Source organism: Papilio machaon, chromosome 17 (genome assembly GCF_912999745.1).
Source record: "Papilio machaon chromosome 17, ilPapMach1.1, whole genome shotgun sequence".
NCBI classification, from domain to species: domain Eukaryota; kingdom Metazoa; phylum Arthropoda; class Insecta; order Lepidoptera; family Papilionidae; genus Papilio; species Papilio machaon.
Genome location: NC_060002.1, coordinates 4,969,545 through 4,991,797, shown reverse-complemented (window position 1 = coordinate 4,991,797; position 22,253 = coordinate 4,969,545). Strand labels below are relative to the sequence as shown.

The window sequence follows — 22,253 nt, the reverse complement described above, 5'->3', positions numbered from 1 at the left end:
GTCAGAGCACGCACCGTCGACAACGACCTTGATGCTCCGACCCTCCAAGAAGCTAGAAATCCAGGCGCATAGTTTGTTAAGTAAATAAATTGTTTTTGTTAAGTAAAAAACATATTCTAAGTACATTACCAGATTTCTCCTTTTCATTAAAAAAATCAAGCTCTATATATGATTGATAATATTGAAAAATAAAAACCTTGTAAGCCTGGAATTCGAACCACTAAACTTACGTACTGCGGCGAAAATAGTAAAACACTGAAACTAGCACATATTGTGACAGAGTAAAATTTGATGTTACTTACTAGCTTTTACCCGCGACTTCGTCCGCGCGGAATTAAAAAAATGCTCACAAGATAAAAAGTTCCTATGTCCGTCTCCTAATTCTAAGCTACCTCCCCATCAATTTTCAGCTAAATCAGTTCGACCGATCTTGAGTTATAAACAGTGTAACTAACACGACTTTCTTTTATATATATAAGATGTATTATGTAAACATGTCATATGTTTTCAATAATTGTAATATATTCGGGTCTATTCTAAGCTACCTATTGAAAATTGGAACGAACTTATTGGACAACCTATTATGTTGATACAAAGCGTCAAATGATTTTAACAGATGTAGTATATTTCAAAGTGTATCTTAAGTCAATAGAGATAGAGTTCAATTTTGTCAAATGTTACGATATTTTTGCATACTTTCGATGCTTCGTTACTATTGACGCTCTGTCTGTTACTATAATTATGGGCACTTTGAATGTACTCATATATATGACGATGTGAACGCTTCGATCTTTTTGAGCAGAGTGGATGCTTCAATTAATTTGATGACTTTGGTTGTACTTATATAATTGAGCACTTTAGGTGTTCCTATATATTTGGATATCTTGACTGCCACTATATTTATGAAGCTGACTGTACCAACAATTACTCCGGTCTGTGATTTACTAAAATCAATAGAAAGTGAAACTTTTAAAATTTGGTTTTTAATATTGTAAATTATTCAAAATTTATACAGCATCGAAGAAACATTCCTTTTTATTTTACCAGTTTCTGTGTTCGAGATATTTCATTTGTTTCCCCGGAAGCTTTTTCACTGGACTGAATTTTTTAACGCGCCTATCTGTAAAATTTTACACGGCAAAGTTGCTTCCTAGTTACGATGGCGCCATATCACGTAAACTGCTCAGTAACGTAAACTTTGAATAACACAATCTGTAGCGGGATAATTTCAAACAGTTGCGGAACACACCAGCTGCTGCACTTCGGCGTCCGTCGGCCAGTAAAAAAATGTATCTGCGTTTTACGAGCGCGTATGTGTACCTTTATAGTTGTTTTCTACATACAAATACTGAACGACCATCTGCGTACAAATTGTATAAATTACTGCAAAAATTATCCTGTATAAATTATTGCCGAAGTTATTTCATCATTAAGGGAGTCTCTTAGTGTACTTTCATCATTGCAAATCTACACTAAGGTACCGATTAAGTAACCATTAAATACTTAGTCTAATACTTGATAAATAAAAATGAAAGTAGCGATCAAACTGCAATCATATTTTGCGATGGTCCATGTAACGTAACTCCCAATCAAATATTTCGACTAGTTTGGAATATGATCTAGAATGTCTCGATTCAGAGAATATTCTAACCACTGAAATACCTTGTTTGGTTAATAGAATTTGAATCACATTGTTCTTGCGACTAAATAGTTGCGATTATTAATTGAAGCGATTGTCACTTTATACTAACTTTGTTTGCCTTTTCTTGACAATTTACAAAAAAAAAACGCTACAGAAAACTAAAGCTGTCCTAAAGAAAAACAAAAGGAAACAAACATATCAGGCATTTACTAGCAATGTTTACGACAATATCAGATCAGGCTGACAGGATACGATAGTTCGACGACCCGTGCTGCAAATTGAACGACAGTCCAGCGGCAAACATTTGGACACTAAATATAATTTAAGTACTTAATTCCAACCGCAATAAACATCTTTTGGACGATGATGGTTGACTACAAAATACACCATAATATTACCTGCAATGTTCGTGCTCAAAGATTTTGTGTTCATTGTTGAAGTATTCTTCATATTATGTACCAAGTGATAACAATAAAAAAAATTAAGGGACAAAACACGTGCGACATAAAATATTCAATTTTCATTTAGCGGAACATACGCGCGACTCTAGCACGCCGCTGCTTTTGAATTAAGTCGTGTCTCCTCTCCAATGGCACGGCCGTAGTCGCGCAGCTTGTCGTTCAGTGGAAACAGGCACTAAGATGTTATTGATAAGGGTCGTTGTGCGGCGTGCGGCTGTCGGGACCAACGCATTGTCCTCGCCCCGGGGGGCAGTAACCCATGTGCGCCGATTAGATACCGCCACCGCGTAAACACGCACCAAACGACTTGAAAATAAATTAACTCGTCGCATCGCTTGTTTGCAATTTGTTGCAAGCATACTTCTAGTTAATAATAAAAATGTATACAATGTGGCAGTATGTAGAGCTTGAAAATTGTTGAATTCAACGTTTAACTTATAAAAACTCAATTCAAACAAATCCCAATTAATACGATCTGATATCGTATTAAAAGAATTATGAACGGACGGTTGTTACGAATTGACAAGCCTTCGAATGTTTAATGATAGCAACTTGTACGATTTCGATAGAGATAACATAACTTTAACAGGTTCTTTAAGTTAACCGAAGTTTCAAGAGACCTAATTTAGATAAAAATTTGTATTGTTAAAGAACAAAACCTTATCACGATACTTGGTGTGAAAGCGTACACGTGCGCTTATGAAATGTTTTCTTTATCACAACAATGTTTCTGTGGTTGTTTCGAAAGCGCGTAGTGTTGTCGTTGTCGAGGACGTCTTGGGACCGCTTATCGGACGAGTTGACACCGAGTGTTTGCATTGCAAGCGTGTGGACAAATATGACATGATGAAATTGCTGAAGCGTTTATTTTCACAAAGGTTTAATTCTGTTTAGTAGCATTTAAATTAACACTTTTGTTTTTACGCGTCACATAAATTAAATTCCTAGCTGCTTTAACACTTCTTTAATTGTAGCTTTCTAGTGCCGAATAACTTGTATTGACACATGTCATGCCTATTATTTTATATAAAATAAAGGTCAAAAATAAGTTTTTATTAAAAACAGTGGAAACTCAGGAAAACTTATATTCTTACCAACTCATATTTCAATAATTTTGTAAATAGGTACATTTATATATAAAATTCTTGTGTCATAATGTTAGTTACCATACTCCTCTGAAACGGCCTTATTGATTTTTATGAAATTTTAAATGTATCTTCAGTATGTCTGAGAATCGGCTACTATCTTATATCCCTGTTAAGTTTTTTTTATTTTATTTCATTTTATTTTCGTATAAAAATACAAAGCTAAAATATCGATCTTCTATTATGAAAGAATATTAATTCTTCTCTAATATTGTGGCATTTGTAAACATGTATGCTTTACAAACTACTTTTTCTAGAAAATAAAATAGCACAAAGCATTAAAAGTGTGTGTATAGAAGGCGTAATATAGTAAAACTGTTCCGTTTACAATAGCCTTTGTCGCTACGGGTTTTATTAACATAAAGCAGGAAATGTTAATTACACTAAGCTAAGGAAATCCGATATGCGTACCAGAGTGTTGTATTAAATACAATTCATTTGCATTTCATAAAATTAATCTATACATTAAATAAAGTATAAAACCTGCAAGTTTTTTTAAATAGATATTTATTATATTGTAGATACTTTGGATACTTGAAGAAAGTAATGAAATTTGACCAACGGATGCGACTCGAAGGGGACTAAGCGGATGTGGGATTCGCCGAAATGACGCTTCACGTGAATTTATACAATGCACTTCAAAGTTAGTTTACCAAAAGAATTTCTCAAATATAAACATGCTAATAAAATTACAATGTCTGAATTCATCTTATTAATAAATTATTATAACTACTTTCGAATAGAATATTTCATGTGAACATTAACGCAATTTTTTATTGTGTATTGTTGTTAAGAAAACGTTCTGACAACCGAAGGGTTGTCATAACTATGAGCTTAGCAGATTTTCTTTTCTAATGATGTCAACTATGGTAGAAATCGCTTACTACGCGAAACCGACACATCGGTTATCGCCTCACAACGTAGGACCAGGTCATACAAACAGTATATGTAATCCTGATTTGTACAACTAATTATTGTGTGGTTTGACTTACCTGAAACATATCAGTGTCGGGGTCTTCTGTGTATTCGACAATGACCGCCTGACTTCGGCTGAGCGTGTACGAGATGGAGTGCTGGCTGGCGTCGAGGATGGCCTTGCTGCTGTGCGGCGTCTTCACCACGTAATGCTTGGAGCGACGCACACCATTGGCTGCCGGCCGCCGATACAGCACAAACTTGCTGCGTCGCCGGCCGCGCTCGCCCGCAGGCAAGTAACCATTATACCTGCAAATATACATCTATGTCACTGCCGCATTCAGAGACATTTAGTGGATACTTAATCAGTCACTTAGTTGACGAAAGCCATTCCCTTAACGACTCTGAGTGAGACAGTTTGATTAAACGCGATAGTACTAGTGACTAAATGCGTAACACTTTTTTGCAGTTAGACAGCCTAGTATAAAATTGCCATACTCAATATAGATTAATTGATACTGAGGGAGACGTTAAGTGTAGATTTAGTATGATAAAATCTACAAACTGGCCAATCTATCATGGTTTATGTTATAAGATGGCAAACGAGTAAGCGGCCACTTGAATTCGTCGAAACAGCGAAGCGACCGCTGCCCATGGACATCTGCAATTGCAGGTGCGTTGCCTACTTTCAATAAACGGAGGAGGGGGGGGGCACAGAAAGAGGATATTTAATTGCATTAAATTGCGCTATAAAATATTATACATAGAATTATAATAACTTCAATTAAATTTTAAGATTAACAGTTATTGAATTGTGGAGTTGCTTATTGGAATTTATTACTATAGCAATATAAATTTTAATAGTGAAAAATGACAATAGTGAAACGTTGTTTTGAGACCTATTATGGGCCCAATTTTCATCAAAACTACAAGAACTCCTGAATAGTATTTGCATTATAAGTAACCTAAAAGTATCAATCGCGTTTTTTTTAATTTAAAAAAAAATTGTGCACACGACTATACAACACGTTAAAACACTTGATATTCAGGTCATTAGAAACCAATAAAGACAATCGTACGTGTACAATTTGCATACAATACGTTGATAACGAGACTTTGTCCTTTTTTAATTAACAACAAAAAAAAACAACTAGCTGCACAAAAGACTATGAGAAAGGTTAAACTTCCGTGAGAAATAACCATGGCGGATTGTAGCGATGTGATGTAACGAAACGAATAGATACAACGCGTGGAATCCACGACAGAGATAAACAACATTTGCCAAAACAAAGCTTTTTATATATTTTCAAGGTCCTCCTCTACATCGTTTGGTTTCTAATGCCAGAACCATACCATATTTATTTTAATTTTAAAAACAAAACAATGCAATATTTATAAGGCTGACTGATGTGTTCTTTCCTCCAGTGGTTGTTCATTAACAAAAACTTGATTTTAAAAAATATATTATAAATTATATAAATTTCGTTCATCGTACCGTGAGATTACTGACTACTCAGCATTGATTTACAGACGTGGCAATGCTAGTACGAGCCACATACCGTCGCTCTTTACTCGTCTTATTCACGCAATGAACGCGCATTACGCGCAATACGGCAACAATGCGAAAGAAATTGGATAATATCAAGTGGATGCATCGTGCATGTGAAGCTTAACAACTGCAACCTTTGTTGTGTAAAGTGAAGTAAATTAATTTACTGAACGTAGCATGTACAAATAGTAAGTAAACGTAAGATGCGTTGTCAGTTCATAAACTTCCCAACTAGGGGGCTCTAGCCTTCATAAATTAGAGGTGACCAGGTCTTAGTCAACCAAGCTAATCGAGGGCGGATTGGTTGACTTCGCACGTACCTCTAAAAATATGCCTGCATCATGACGTTTTCCTTCACCGTAAACAGAAAGTTATAATACAGTTTAGTTCTTACAGTACCGGCGTAAGGGTAGAGTCCAGGGCGCTGGACGGAAAGGGGCGCTACAGGTATGAGAATTTCACAGTCACACTTGACCCTTTTAACCCTCCACTCCAGTGTATGGTAAAAAGAGGGCCGCAGAAGTCTTGCCCAGAGCGTTGGTAGCTCTAAAACCTTTTTAATTTAATGTGGGACATTAATATAACAGCAAATTAATGCTGTTGCGAGCTCTTGTAAACACACTGGTTACTCGTTTACTTTCTTGCACCAGAAAAATAATAAGAAAGTAGAATTTGGTATATTTTATTATAAATTCTGCATAACACCACTATAATTTTTGTCGTAACGTTAGCAAATATAGTAGCAATAATAAATGAAATCCAATTTATGATAAAATGGCTTCGTAGTGAATAAAGTACCAACGTTATACAATGCCGAACAGTAAACAAGTACGACAACAGATTCAGTTAACAAGTACGACGACAAATAATGATCAGTTTTATGTTAAGACAGTGAAAATTTACAGATAAATTGACTTTCTTGAGTCAAAACTTTTTTGGACTTGTTAAATTTAATTTCTACAGAGATTTTCGTAATTTAAAGTGAATATGTTATCAAGTTTTGACTGTTTTAATATATTTTCACAAGTGCAAAGTTTTCTACGCTGAAATTGAAATAATATTACAAGACAGGCCAATTATAATAAACAGACAAACAATAGACAAAAAATCATAGAATACGAAAGTCATAGAAAACTCTACGATAGACCAACTTTTTTATAATCAAACAGCGGGAGGCTGTATAGGCATGTAGTCGCGATCTAATTATAAGGAAGCAATGTGCGAAATTTATGGAAGGTCAAATAAAAAAAATCAGTCTCAGCAGGGGGCATTTTATTTGTATTGATTTTGTTAAGTAATTTTCATTGAAGTTGCATTTATTAATTAAATAAGAAAAAGGATTACCCTAAATGACGTCAACAGCGGGCGGCAGCGGCAGGGGACTATTCTTTGCGATCAATTTATGCATTAATTTATGAAGCAAACCATATTCTATATCAAACTGTGGTCGATCATAACTTGAGACAACCATATTTTTATAATGCGCCAAACATATAAATAAACATGTCCATTCATAAATATTACGTAAAAGGACAATAGTAAATAACATAGCTACAATCGTGCGAAAGGTCGAATGCCAACGTCTAGTCAGTAGCAGATGAGTTTGGCGTTCATCCAAAGGTCAGAGTGCACTGCTGAAACCACGCCAACGTTTCAACGCCTCTTTTTTTCCAATGAAAGATTTCAATAAAAGTTTAATCGAGGAGCAGTGGATACCAAAAGAAAATAGCGATTCAAATGACAATGGGTCGAGAATTTTAAATTCTGAAATTGTGAAGATCGTCTCAAGAGTCGATAATATCCGCATAATTTTTTCAGCATAAGTTTTAAGTAAAATTAAGACAGAGGCCAAATTACCGACTCGTAAAATTTCAGTCGGTTTTTATATCTAATAGTATAGAGATAGGAATAAAGTAAAGGAATATACACAGACTAATAAACTAGAATACAACAATATTTTGTCGAAATTCGACTGAAGTATGGACAGCTAGGATGAATGGCCTTTAAGATGTTCTTTTCTAAGAACGGGCTGTATGTAAGGCAAGTAATAGGATTACCTATCTATTACAATAACGCGCCTGGCTTCAAGGGAGCTTAACGTTCTTAAGGGTCTTTTACACGAGTTATTTTTTCTGCACCTTATGTCATAAGTATACATGACGTAGATTGATTTGAAAATAAGATCTACTAAAACTAGTAGATTTAAAAATGTGATTTTTTAAATTGAAATTATTAGTTACTTTATGCCTAAATTATACAGATAACATAATGATTTTTAAGTCAAATTAAAAGTAACAAAATGAGCAGTGTGAACGTTACGACAACGTAACATGACCGTGTGCCAACCCTCAAGGGCACCGGATCAATAGTAACAGAGAAACAGTAAAACAAACAATTATGTAAGTGAATGCGGATTATTGAAACGTTCAAGAACATAACATTAATCATTATAAATATTTTATGAGATAAAATGGCACTGCTGAAAAGACAATACGATATTTTAAAAAAATTAGAAAAATACTTGTAAACAAAAAAGAAATACCTTGAATTTGAGTAAAGAATAGACGAACCATGAAAATAAGTTTTCCAAATCAGTAACTGAATATGCAATATTTTTAATTTTGCATTTTGAAAGGTACGTATACTAAAAAAACTACATTTACCTACCTACCCATCTATCCTTTAGCCATTGGATCGTATTCCCGTAATCCTTTCATTATATGTACATCAAAAGACCCAGCGACTTGTAACTGTAATACTCAAGCATTTAATACCATCTTATAATAAGCTTCTTACGTCACAAAAGGTAATCTTCTATGAATTTCTATGCTCAGTATATATAACTTTCAGAATAACGGTTTTGTACAAGACGTCGTGAAAATATTCCAAACAGAAACCTAATAAACATGAAAAGCAATTAATTAAAAACGTGACAACTTTTTAGCCGACTTCAAAAAGAAGGAGGTTATCCATTCGACTGTATTTTTTTTGTAACAAAAAAGTTCGAATATTTTCTGACTATTATGTGAAGGCAACAGTTATGTAATTAAAAACATTTTCGATCCCTCAAATTAATACTAGAAAACAAGTCGAACTGTGAACCCAATACGTGTAAGTACACTTACCGTGGGTTTCTAAGATTAAAATCCCCGTTTAAAAACATTGTTATCTTTGTTTTGTCATAGATAATGACAGGGATGAAGATATGTTTTATGCAGAAATTTTGGTCTCAGAAACTAACGGCACTAACCGTTAGTTTCTGAGACCTATAATGTCTTATAGGCTGCCGATGAGCTACGTGTCTAGTAAAACAAAGACTTGTTACAAAATCACGGAAATCATCGCACTAACAAGAATGTACTTAAAGCCTCTTAAGGAACAAGGTTGGCGGTCTCTTTCCTTGATAGCGAAGTATAGCGATGGCAATAAATATAATTAATTACTGTTATCTTGCAAAACCTAGCCTAACGGTCATAGTAACAATCTGATTTTTTATTATTTTAAACGACATCTACAGACTCTTGGTCCGTACTCCTTTTTTTTGCACTTTTTTATCCTAAATGACAATAGTGTTTTTTACATACATTCCTTATTTTTAATTTAATATATATTTTTCCTTATTTCTTTTATTTTTTTATTTATTTACAAAAACCTGTGGTCATTGAAGTAGGAGCGATAAACAATCTGATTTATTGCATAATCCTTTCTACCTTCAATAGGAAGCGCAAAAAAATTTTTTTTATAATTTATCGTCTGCTCAACTCCTGTCATATTTAATAGCTAATAAGATAACGTATGAAATTGACTGCAGACTTGAAACTAAATAGACTAGTGATAAGGTCATCCATCTGGGTGTTTCCCGAATTTCCCATGGTGCCGATTTAGTAGTTCATAGAATTAAAAATATCTCTGATTCTATAGATTCAATTGACCAATTGATCGATAGCCGATCGGCCCAACGGGAAACACCCATGCATCTCGATTTCCTACAGAGATACTTAATATTGGCAAACATATAAAATAATTAGAGAATATTGAAAATTATAAACTGAAAAGAAGTCAAATCTTATCAAAATGTAACTTTTGGACTAAAGAGAGTAACGTTTGCTTGGAATGACAACCTTTTTAAACAATCATTGCCTATAAACAAACTAATCAGATTACTAAAATAACTAGATATATCTAGATCTTGACCTTTGCGTTGACGTGAGACGGCGATGAGACCGGTTGCGAAATGAATGCACTTAAAGGCACGCTATAAAAAATAAATTACTCCATTGGTTGTTATTAAATAACATGCAGATGCAAGTTCCGTCTAATATAACGACAGCCATACACGTAATACTCCATTTGGACAGGTAGAACTTTAAAAAAAAGGGCAAGCTGTAAAGGAATTTATTAACCGTTGCATTAGAAATTTTTTCAATACAACCACTGAGACATATATACAAAAAAATTTTGCCGTCTCTGTTTCTTCAAAGAGAATAAGAGTGATGACAACATCCATTTTGGCAGTTAAAACCCAAATTCAAGCTAATACAAAACTTGTGTTCATGTCTTTACCACTGTAACGGTTAACGCGCATTGGTCAAGTCCTTGTCCACCCTCGTGCAAGTGAGAATAACGTATTGCTAATTTTATATCTTTCATCCCGTCAATAAGCGACGTCGAGGCAGTGCCAGGTGGACGAGGAGTTTAGTAATGAGTGTTAACCTTAAGCCACCTAATGAATAGAGCATGTTAAATGTTAACCTGTTCTCGTGTAATACAAATACTGTTTTTTTAATTGCTTTAAAACCGGCTTCGAACACAAACATACATAATTAAAAGGCATTAGAATTGAACCTATTTAAGTGCTTGTGTGGTGTGGTTATATCACCGGATTGGTAACGGAATCATTAGAGCCTGAGTTCGTCCGCTACTGAGTGCACTGGATGCGGGCGGCACCGGACCAAGCATTGTGCCAATCGATAGGAGAGGCCTATGTTCAAAATACAGACAGGAATACAAAAATCTAGACATGAATGAGGATACCAAAAGATTTGGGCTTTAAGAATTAATTTATGCAATAAGATATGGATTACTATTAAAATCCAAGATAATTTTCAACATCGGGCGATATAACTTCGCAATGTATTTAAAACTTTCATTCTGTTATTAAATACGGTGCAAGTGAAATTTGTTTACAAACGGGAAACAATTCATATTAATAAAACAATGGCCTCGTAACATCGACGAACAATATATGTACCATCATATAAATATTACAAATGCGAAAGTTTGAATCTTTGTTACTACATCCATCCATTCAGCCTCGTAACGCCCACTTCTGGGCATAGGCATCCCCCAAAGATCGCCACAGTGATCGGTCCTGTGCGACCCGCATAATATACTACATATATATCTAAAACGGTTGAACTGATTTCGATGAAATTTTGCCTAGATGTAGAACATACTCTGGAAAAACAGATAAGGTTCTAATTAAGGAGTCGCTGGAAACAGATACTTATATAAACAGCTTAAACAAACGATAAGTTAGTCCATCTACGTACTACGACTGTATTTTTTGCGAATCTCTCCGATACACAATGCTTAGATTACGATATAGTAGAGGATATTAACACGTTAAGTGCCACCGAGTTCACTATCATAAGTGGAAATTGTAGCGGCATTGAACGTGTTAATTTAAAAAAGAAATATTTTGACCTTTACAATACCGTTGCGAGCAATCGCCAGTAGCCAGTACTTACGAGTCAAATAACGGTCCACGGTCGAACAGTGATGATTACAAAGATTCACGCTCCCCGACTATCTAGGACAATCGTTTAGACGCGCCTTAGTTATAATTTTGCAGTTATTTGCGTAAACCGTAAACTGATTAATGCAAAAGTGTATCTCATTTGATCTTAAAATCAAATCTTGAGTTCAAACAATTTGATATAATGAATAAAAAGTGATGTGAATATTTACACAAAAATTAAGGTTTATTTCATCAAATTAAGTGGATTATACATTGCATAATAAAATACAACTAACTATTCAGATATAACATTCATATTAAATGAAATAATATGGATAACGAATGCTAAAAAAATATGTATAAAAAATAAAAAAAATAAAATAAAATAACATTTAATCCTTCCCACCATTACAACGCAATAAAAAACTAACATATTACAAAATAATTATAAATACATAAAACAGAATAAAATTAAAATTACACTAGCATAAAGAAACATTTATAATTAACGTTGCAATGCTGACCGGATAGGGTCCTCCCTCAGCTTTGTATGCTGGGTGCTCCTCTCTGGAACACTCAGCGCTGATCTGTATGTGTAAGTTTAAAAAAAAAACTTTGTTATTTACCAACTTTACCGTAAATTGTCACACGTCATGTGTAGACCTTTTGTTAATAAAATCACAATATTTATTTAGAACGGGATTAAGGTATCTTCGCGGTTATATAAATTGCATTATGAACTTCTGTAGTTTAAACCACTGAAGCGATTCTGACAAGGGAAATGTCATGCAATTAGTTATTTTTAGCGGAGTACAGTCGTTTTTATTGATTTTTAATTTAATGTGTTATTCTGAGCATAATATTGGATTCATTTCAAGATCACGCAACGATCAACCAACGTCGTTGTCAGGTGCAACTGCAATCACGGTGACGTTCATTGCCAACACAACACGTAATGGATTTACACGCGCCAACAATCTGTCGATCTAGAATGATTTATTCAAAGCTTTTATTACAAGGGCCGATAACATTTTATGTGTTTACGTATTACAACATTACATTACTACTATTTACAACGAAACCTATCACGGTTAGTTATGTCAGAGAACATGTAAAGTTACATAGAAAATCATATAAAACAGACAAACATGACATGACATGACAAGACAGCTACAGTACAATAAGGATCTTGAGAAGCTTTTTTGACATTGATAGGGGGCGCTAGTACGCTGTAAAATTTAGTTTGACTTATGCCTTGTAGACTGACAAAATTATCTGACCCGGTGTTAGATAACTGTCTCAGTCTATAAAATAAAACTCGATTATGCCTGTCAGTTCTATTTGCAAGGTTAAAACGTAATGCAAAACCTAATGTGTGTGGCCTACGTAATAGCGCAGATCGTTATGCGAAAATCATAGAAGTGGAAGGAATGCTCAATAACGCTTGCCTTTGTGCGTTAACCCGGTCGCATTTGTGACCTTGATCGGGTCCAATGACATCGGCCTCTAGAAATATAGATTAATTGATGGAGGAAAATCGCACGTTACGAATAAAAAACGATCTAACGAGTTAAATCTAACTAGGTTATTCATGTATCTAATTAACTGCCGTATTCAGATTGGTAATCGGTCACAACACCCTTAGTTTAGATTGCTTATACTAAATCTACACTAAGGGGAACCACTAAAGCGTCTAGCTTTTTTTCGCACACACGTCACGTACAATAATTTAAAAAAAAATTACGCTTCACAAGTCTTCATACACATCAAACAATAAATATTTTTGAAGCTACAAGACCAAAAACCGGCTTTTAATCATATTACAGCAGTAAAAAAATTATTCGCCGTGATCTCATTCACTTAAACCGGGTAACCTTAATTGGTAAAGATTTCTTTGGAAAATATTATTAAAATTGTAAATACATAATTAAAGGAAAGTAACAAAAACGTTACCTGCGATTAAATACTCTGACTACCTAAATACGAAAAATAATTTACGTATCGCAGGATATCATAAAATTATTATATACACTGAGCATTAAATAAACATTGCATTTATAAAGATAATCGTTAACTTCTTTTAAATCAACAACGGCAAAATTTTAACACGTATAGGTACAGTGAGTTTTGTTGACGGTGTTCCATTAATGAAGCAATAATAGTTTCACTGTCTTGTACGCTATAAAATTAATAAAACAATTTTCATCAAAATCGGACCACCAGGGGCGGAGTATCGCGGTAACACACATAAAAAAAAAATTCAGTCGAATTGATAACCTCCTTCTTTTCGAAGTCGGCTAAAAATATTTGGAAATGTAGCGTTACAACAGCCCATTCCACACTGTACAATAGTCAGTGCAGATGATGTTATCAAAGCATCTATAGCATCCCAATTTTTTATTTGTAAGTGAGAGTGTAATTTATTTGCCAGAAGCAATACAATTTTCTGTAAATTGAATACCGCGATCGAAGTTAACTGTACACACATAAGAAACACCATGACTAATCATGTCCAAAAGAGTCGGTTTGATGATTCAGACACACTCCGTACAAGTTTTAACATGCAAGCGCATATGAGGTGGCAGTGGTAGATGTGTTTTGGGACATGTGTTGAGGAACATGAGCAACAAACGTGCAGAAAAAATTATATATAATAGTACTAACGCTACCTGCTAGGAAACTTCATAGCGTCAAAAGTTATATTCAGTTTATTACCCATTGTAAATTGACTGGAATTTTGTAGAATGTCATGTCATTATGTCTCGAAAATAATCATAAAGGAATCCGTCACACGCTATTACAATAGCTGTTAAATTAACTTAGCTGTCATGTTATTTATTTCTAGTCATTTTCAATGTATAAAGTAGGTTTTATATGTATTCTAACAGTACCAACCACGATAACAGCGCCCTCCATCACTGGTGCAGGTATCCTTGTTTGATTGACTATAGAATACATGTCATTAGAATTGACATTTGCGTGTGTACGGTGCAACCAACAAGGGTAGATGCAATCACCGTTGACTCATTGGTCAAGGGAAATCCACACACAGTCATAAATAATCTTAGCAATACGGAAATATATGGCGTAAGATGTACAAAACACGAAAAAATTTAATTACCTAATTCGTATCAAAATATCTTTAACTTTACCTACCACGGTCTTGGTTGGGGTTTCCGCTTACCAAGATAATATAATGAAAATGTTTAAAAACCCAAACATCTTTCCTTTTTACCGAAAATTTTAGGATAAAACACGTGTATGGGGAATAACCATACGATGAATCATATTCTAGGAACAGTTCTATCATAATTCCACTGTTTTAATGTTCACAAACTAAACATTAACAACTAGGGTTGCCACCACTTCGGGTTTAGACGGTGTACATGTTTAATCGAGGGCTTAAGGTTAGAGTAGAAGTGTCAAGTACGTGGATGTCATTTTATTGCTAACAGTCAAGGATAGTTATACTTTATTTTCAGCTGCCAGTGTCGAGGTTTCGAGTCTTAGTTTGATAGCCCTCCATGGAAGAATCCACTTACCCGAGTATAACAAGTTCGCCATATTTGACAAGCGGCTTGGGCTTCTGTTCGGAGCCGCTCTCACCGGCCTCCTCCAGAATAGGTGAGTCCGCACTGTCCGCAGCACTGCAAAATAAAGAAAAGTAATTAAACATAATATTAAGCTACTGTTTAACTCCAAAACTACTACATTAGAAACAAAAGTACTCCTCTGCCGTGCATGCAAAGTCTAACCACAGTCGTCGTCGTCAACTCATAAAGTCGTTTTGTTCCTTAAGATTGCACATAATTTGATCGATAGTAAGTTTAAATTTAAAAACAATTGCTATTTATCAATGGTATATTTTCCTCCATTTGACATCTTACTTATATTATAAATGCGAATGTTTAAATGGATGCATTGATGGATGTTTGTTTAAAGGTATCTCCGGAACAGCTCAACGGACCTTGATGAAATTTGGCTGAAACTTGATGAAGTGTCTTTTCTAATGCCGCGCGGACGGAGTCGCGGGCGACAGCTAGTTGATTATAATAAAGAAAAGAAAAATAAATAGTAATAAAATATTAAAGGCAATCATTTTAGTCTGTGTGAGAAAGGTACTTTGGGGTTGCGCCCTTGTGTTTTCTCCCTTAGGCAGTGGTCATAAATCCACTCCTGCATTGTACAGATACCGGGGTTCACATCGCAATAAATTTAATTCATTATAAACGAAATGCCATAGTGGATTATGCCTTAATTTGATTAAAATTAATGATTTTTATCTTCCTATGTGACAATTCTTTAATGAAATTTGAGTTAAATGAAACAGGGGAAACCGATATCAACACCATGAACGTCTTCAAAGCAAAACGCGGTGCGGAAAAGAAGACCTCGTTAGTTCTCAGTCATACTAATATTATAAATGCGAATGTTTAGATGGATGGATGGATGTTTGTTTGAAGGTATCTCCGGAAAGGCTGAACGGATGTTGATGAAATTTGGTACAGATGTAGAACATAGTCTGGAAGAACACATAGGCTATATTTTTTTAATTCCGAGAGGACGGAATCGCGGGCGACAGCTAGTTTCTAATAAAAATTGTCTTTATTTCGAGAGTAAAATATAAAACAGTATAGAACAATTACATCGTGATATTACTAAAAAATTCCATACGTGATTTAATTTCAAAAGGCCTACGAAAATTTTATCAAATAAAAAAGGTACAAGATAAAAGATAATAGACAATAGTAGAACGAGATTTCATGATACCGCCCACGAACACCCACCAATTTCCGGAGATAGAATCCAATCTTCACATCTACGGTCAAAACTGAGAAAGGAAACGTGTATAGTGGCGGACAGCTGTGGGTCAAGATTACCAGAGTAAATTATGAACAAGCGACTAAACCGGTTTGAGGCCGATGCACCGACACTTACATAAGCTCACTGAAACCATGCGGTCAACTTCTTGCAACCTAATGTATTTTACAGTACTTCAAATTTTCAATATCTCCTATGCTTATTAGTTTTGATATTAAAAGCTAATTTCTTCTGCCGTACTTGGCTACATTTGTTAAAACTTGTCTCTCTAATCCTTTATCGCATTTTAAAATCGCTACAATAAAACAAACGAAAACAAAATTTGTCATTAAGTTATGAAAAAAAAAAGTTTAAATTCTAATTGGAAAATCCTACAAAAAACTTAATCCGGTTCAAAGGTGCGCTGGTAATGAGAAACATTTCCTTAATAGACGTCAAAAGTGTAACAAAAAAGCAAATCGCTTTTAAAAATATTGCACAGAACACGTGACAAAAGCATAATTTGTCAAAAAATTAATAGCCGCGTGAATAATAGATCTCCAGGTTCTTCAATATTTAAGTTTATTAAGTAGACATTGATACATATTCTTTTACAGACTTTAATAAGTTACAGACAGGATTAAATAAGACATTTGTTGTATAAAATAATTCCGTAAGAGACATGTCTGGCTCTTTAGACCCAGCAATGTTAAACATTCGATTAGAAAAAGTATTTTGTAAATTAGTAATAAAATTTAAACAATCGTGACTATAACAAAACAAGAAAGATTGATGGCACTTTCGTGGCCACAATTGGAACAGTTTGTTTAGCACGATATCGATCGTAATACCGATAGCTTATCGTCAGCTATAAATGCACTCCGGCCACAAAGGGGTAAGTAGGTCGGTTAAGTTCTAAACACACAATACGAGCTTCATATCAGCTCGGCCTTAAGTGGCCAATGCCCGACATGAATTGCCTCACCTCGTTTTGTCAAATCAGAAACAAGATTCCTCTAGTATGAAACAAGCCGAGTATACCTATCCTAACATAGGTATAGCATTACCTCATCATCATTACCAAAGAACTATACCCCTTGCGGTGTAACAAATACATACCTAATTTATTCTGAACATTATAAATCACTTGTTCTATGTAAAATGAATCACAGTTCGGTTTATAAATAATTACTTAATTATTGTAGTGAATAATTCTTTAACTAGCACAGTTATTTGGTGTAGTTCGCATATTTAGAGAGTTGATATGAGCTATCCTATTAACTTATAAGGAACGCTAAGCTTAACTTAAGCCACAGTCTGAAAACCAAGAAAACAACGATTGTAGATAACCCATACGTCATTAAAATAGTTATAAAGATCAACCACGAACGTAGTTAGCCCACGGCTATCTGTTATTACTTTTGGAAATAACCTTATCTTTCAACAGAGATCACATTTATGTCGGGGCTTGTGTTACAAATGATGTATTATGATATATGATATAGGGTCATTATAGTCAGAGGAAAAAGTAAAAAAAAAAATACCTCGAATCTGACTTAATTAAATTTTAACTTTACACGATTTGTTCGTTTGAGGAAAACACCGTGTGAAACTGTGAAATCGAATGAGAAATGATAATATTTCACGAATTGTAAATCCGCTCATCCTCTCCTATCTTATAAAATAAACAATTGCAAAACTTACATAAGTGCATGGTTCGGTTAAATTGTTTATATAACTGAAAACTTATATGCTCATAAAACTGACAATTGTTCTTCGTTTATAACTATATTAGTGTGACTGCATCTGAGCATCTCACGGTATAACTACGTAATGTTTTAAGTATTTACATTTTTTTTCATTGTTTTGATCGATTGAATTATAAGTCGCGATCCACTGGTTGGCTACTCCTGGTCTGCACCATTCCCGTTTGGGAACCTATAACCTCATGCTACAGTAGTGCGTCTACTTGTATCAATAATTAATCTCTATTCTATCTGATTTAAATTATTCCAGAGACTATTAAATTACATAAATCCCATTCCGTGTTCGTAAAAGTTAGCGTGCCTAAATGCAATTAATCGTTGTTCCCAGTCTAGGCTCCGTCTACCGGTACATTTTAATTTCGCCGAGATCGCTTCACAAGATACCGATATGAATTGACTCGAACTCGTTTTACCCGAACGTTGGTTCCACGAATTACTACGGATAGGTGAATCAACCATTCGTATCGAGTGCCGGCAAGACGTAACACATGACGACGATAAAAGGCTACCCCGTGTCCGGTCCACTGACGCCGACGACGGAAGTTTAAGAATCAGACCTACGCGGATAGAATTCTATTGACTCATATATTGCGAGGCGATAAGTTATTAAAATATTGCAAAGTGATTTACGGTTAAAATTGATAAGAGTACATTTAGCAGCACAGTGCAAGAGCACATGTTAAAGCCAAAGGGATCATAACATGGCAAATCTATTTTAAACTTGCTTTCTGCCTTTTGGTTGGACATCAACTGAAATTTATATGTTAATACTATTAGTTTTAATATGTGACACGATCAATCCTTTATTAAACTGTTGTAAATTTTTTATGTAACAGGCCTTGAAGCGATATCATCTTAAAACGTGACCAAATTTATAAAACGAAGTCATTATTTTTCTACATCTATCCATTACTGTTGGGAAATCTACAGTACCAACTAGTGATGCAACGGATGTCTGTTTCCGTTTCCGCAAGTGCGGAAGTTCCGCATGCTTTTCAACATCCGTTTCTGCTTCTGTTTCCGCAACTTTTATAACGGAGATAAAACGGAACTTTACGACGGCTGAGAGATCCAAATGCGCGGCGCGAGACGCGCAGTCCGTGCGCGGCCTTTCGGCACTTGTCGCATTTGTTTGTTTACGTACTTTTTCGTGAATTTAAGCGCGTAATATTTTCTGCTGCTGTTTGAAACAATCAGTTTCTCTTGCTGGAGTAAACTGTCTAGTTGTTGTCCATATAAAATTTGACAATTGGCAAAATGTGACTATTTCATACTTACGAGTTATTAAATGTACTTTTGAATAAGTGATAACCATGTAATATATCATCATCATTATTATCATCAGCTCGCTATACCTCCCCACTAAGGGGCTCGGAGCCTACCCCAAATTAGGGGTGACTAGGCCATAGTCAACCACGCTGGCCCAGAGAGGGTTGACTTCACACATATCATTAAATTTTTTCTCAGATATGTGCAGGCAGCATCACTATGTTTTCCTTCACCGTAGGAACGTCGGATAAATGTACATATCTAAATCGAAAAACACATTGGTACATAACGGGATTCGAACCCAGGCCCTGCAGATTGCAAGTCAAGTGCCTAATAATTATATATTTTTCTAATCTAGATTTGGTGTTTTTGATACTTAACACATTCACTGTTTACAAAATAAAAAAAGGTAACAGCTGGGAGCCAAAACTTTTTATGGTGAATTTTTATTTAGTATATCTGGGAGTGTTAAATTAATAATGTTTTTTGCATTTGAGCGCTAGGGATCATCATTTTGAGCGCTAGGGATCATCATTTCGAGCGCTAGGGATGGCAATGGTTTAGTTCACTAATATGTAGATATTTGTTCCACGATTGCATTTCTGTGTACTAATATGTTACAAGATTTTGACAAAGTCAAGTTTTTCATCAAATTCCAGAATATTGAGTAAAACATGTAAGGATACTAATCAAAACCAGCTTTTATCTTCTCGGTTCAAGATCTTGTAACATTTCAAACACACCCAAACATACACACACGTATACACACACACATAAACATAAACGCGTACACACACATACAACATGGACTCGCTTCAAACGCCGGCGGCTTACTGGCTACTATAGTCCGGTCGCGGAGCAGGAAGAATTTCGTACAATGACCTCTTTACCTACTGACAGAGGTTACAAACGTTAGTGCGGTTTACATGAATTATTTGAAGGAGAAAGAAAATTTACCAACTTATAATATATAGTTATTATTATTATATAAATTATTTATTTAGATTTAATAATACAAGTAATAAAAATCTAGACAAGTATCTAATAATAAAAATTCCTTTTCGGTAATCTTTTTAACGGAGCCCATAAAATTTTTACAATTTACAATCCCTGAGGACGGCGGCCTTTGTTTCTGTGCGAGCGAGACTCATTGTATTTACGCGGGAGTGACAGAGACAGGCAATGCGAGTTCAATGTAGGAAATTCTTCGTGCTCCGCGACCGGACTATACATAGTGAACGGGCCCCTCGCTCGGATCCGAGGAGGAGGCGCCGCTACTAACAGCTCTGCCCACTCGGATCCGAGTGGTCAGCAGTGAATGTATTAATAAAGAAATATATTTGTCGCTTGTCAACACGAGTGGTTTGGCGAACATTAATTTGTAAATAGTGTGATTTTGTTCCCTGAAAATAAATTAAAAAAAAAACGTATTTTTACTTATTGCAGCACAGTAAAAATACATATATTGAAGGCTAAAAGACACCGATATCCAATGCCTTAATAAATAAAAAACGAAAAACGATAAATATGTTTTTTTTTATTATTTACACTTCTGTTTCCGCATCCGTTTCCGTTTCCGTTTCTGCTAAAATTTATTTTTGACATCTGTTTCCGTTTCTGGTTCCGGTAAGACACTTCCGTTGCATCACTAGTACCAACCAAACTTGGCTCAGCGAACCATCAACAAAGTTAGACCAACATATTGTTAAGTTTTCTTTGTATTAACATGACAGCTAAATAAATAGATAAACAGGTTAGAGATTTTGTATGTTTTATTTCTGGTTTTGTATTTCGTAATACACATCACTGGAACAATAGATAAATGTAGCATAATGCTTGCGAGTCATTGTATAATGTAAATGTTCGTTTACCTCAATGCTAGTTGTATACGAAGGCAGAATTGCGAGGCAGAGTAATAGACAATACAACACAACTTTGAGTTGAGACAGATAAGTACTGTTTTGGCACTTGTGTGCATTGAAACAATAGCAGTACTGTGCTGTTTGCTGCTCTGCTTACTGTTCTGCCCTAGTGTGAATGCTTGATTTAATTACGAAATGGACGACGCACAAATAACAATCCAACATAATATAATAGTGCAATTTAATCCCCCCTCCCAACCCAAACCCCTCGTGTTTGTTCACTTTCGCCGGTCGCACGGTCACGATCTCGTTACAAGCAGTATTCGAATCCACGCGGTTACTTTCTACAGCCCGTATATATTGCTATTTGATGTCGGATACATACAGATCTCACGATTTAACCCAATTGAGGTAGATTTTCACTGACCTTTAAATGGCTATTGCAACATGCAAAATATCAATTCTCTTTAGTACACAATACTGATCGAATGTCATAAAACTGGGTCAAAAATATACATTAAATCAATTATCTTGTATTCACACTTAGATTACACGAATTTTAATCATACTGAGAGGTAATTTAAGTGATATTAAAGCTTAAGGTCGAAATCGAATATTAAATTAATAATATTAAACTAAATAGAATGAATTATAGTTTCATATACAAAAATCTCGACTCAGAAAACCAAACATTGTTATTACTATTACATACGCCATGAACGTAAAACATTACCCACGGTGAGACATTAGCTATTGTTTGGCGCGGAACAGCGATTTTGAAAACAAAAAAGACAATTTTGAGTTTTACTTTTAAGAATTAAAAAAAGATCAGTAAAAACATTTTAAATTACTAAACTAATATACGTGTTTCATTTAAATGCATGTCATATGACTGGAATTCTTATTGTTACGTAGATGTAAAGTACAAAAAAACAGAGATGGAAATATAATTAAAGCTGGCAACCATCTCTCTCCATCTCGATCATTCCATTTATTGAACATTTCGCCGGCACTTAGTCAATGGTTGCCGGCTCCGATTTTTTCATACAACCGGAAATTAAGACGGAATCAACGTACAGTCTGAAAACGTAGCTATTAACAGAA

The 22,253-nt window shown here is 34.9% G+C and overlaps 1 protein-coding gene across 2 annotated transcripts in view; it reads right to left on the bottom strand.

Moving 5' to 3' along the window:
- LOC106721697 (protein pellino) overlaps positions 1–22,253 on the bottom strand; it is a 54,546-nt gene that overhangs the window by 26,026 nt on the left and 6,267 nt on the right. For both annotated transcript variants that reach the window (XM_014516728.2, XM_014516729.2), the window contains exons 2-3: positions 14,995–15,099; positions 4,241–4,472 (exon numbers count right to left, since the gene is read on the bottom strand). In XM_014516728.2, coding sequence (XP_014372214.2) covers positions 4,241–4,472; positions 14,995–15,099 — 337 coding nt within the window. The remainder of the gene's footprint in view (positions 1–4,240; positions 4,473–14,994; positions 15,100–22,253) is intronic.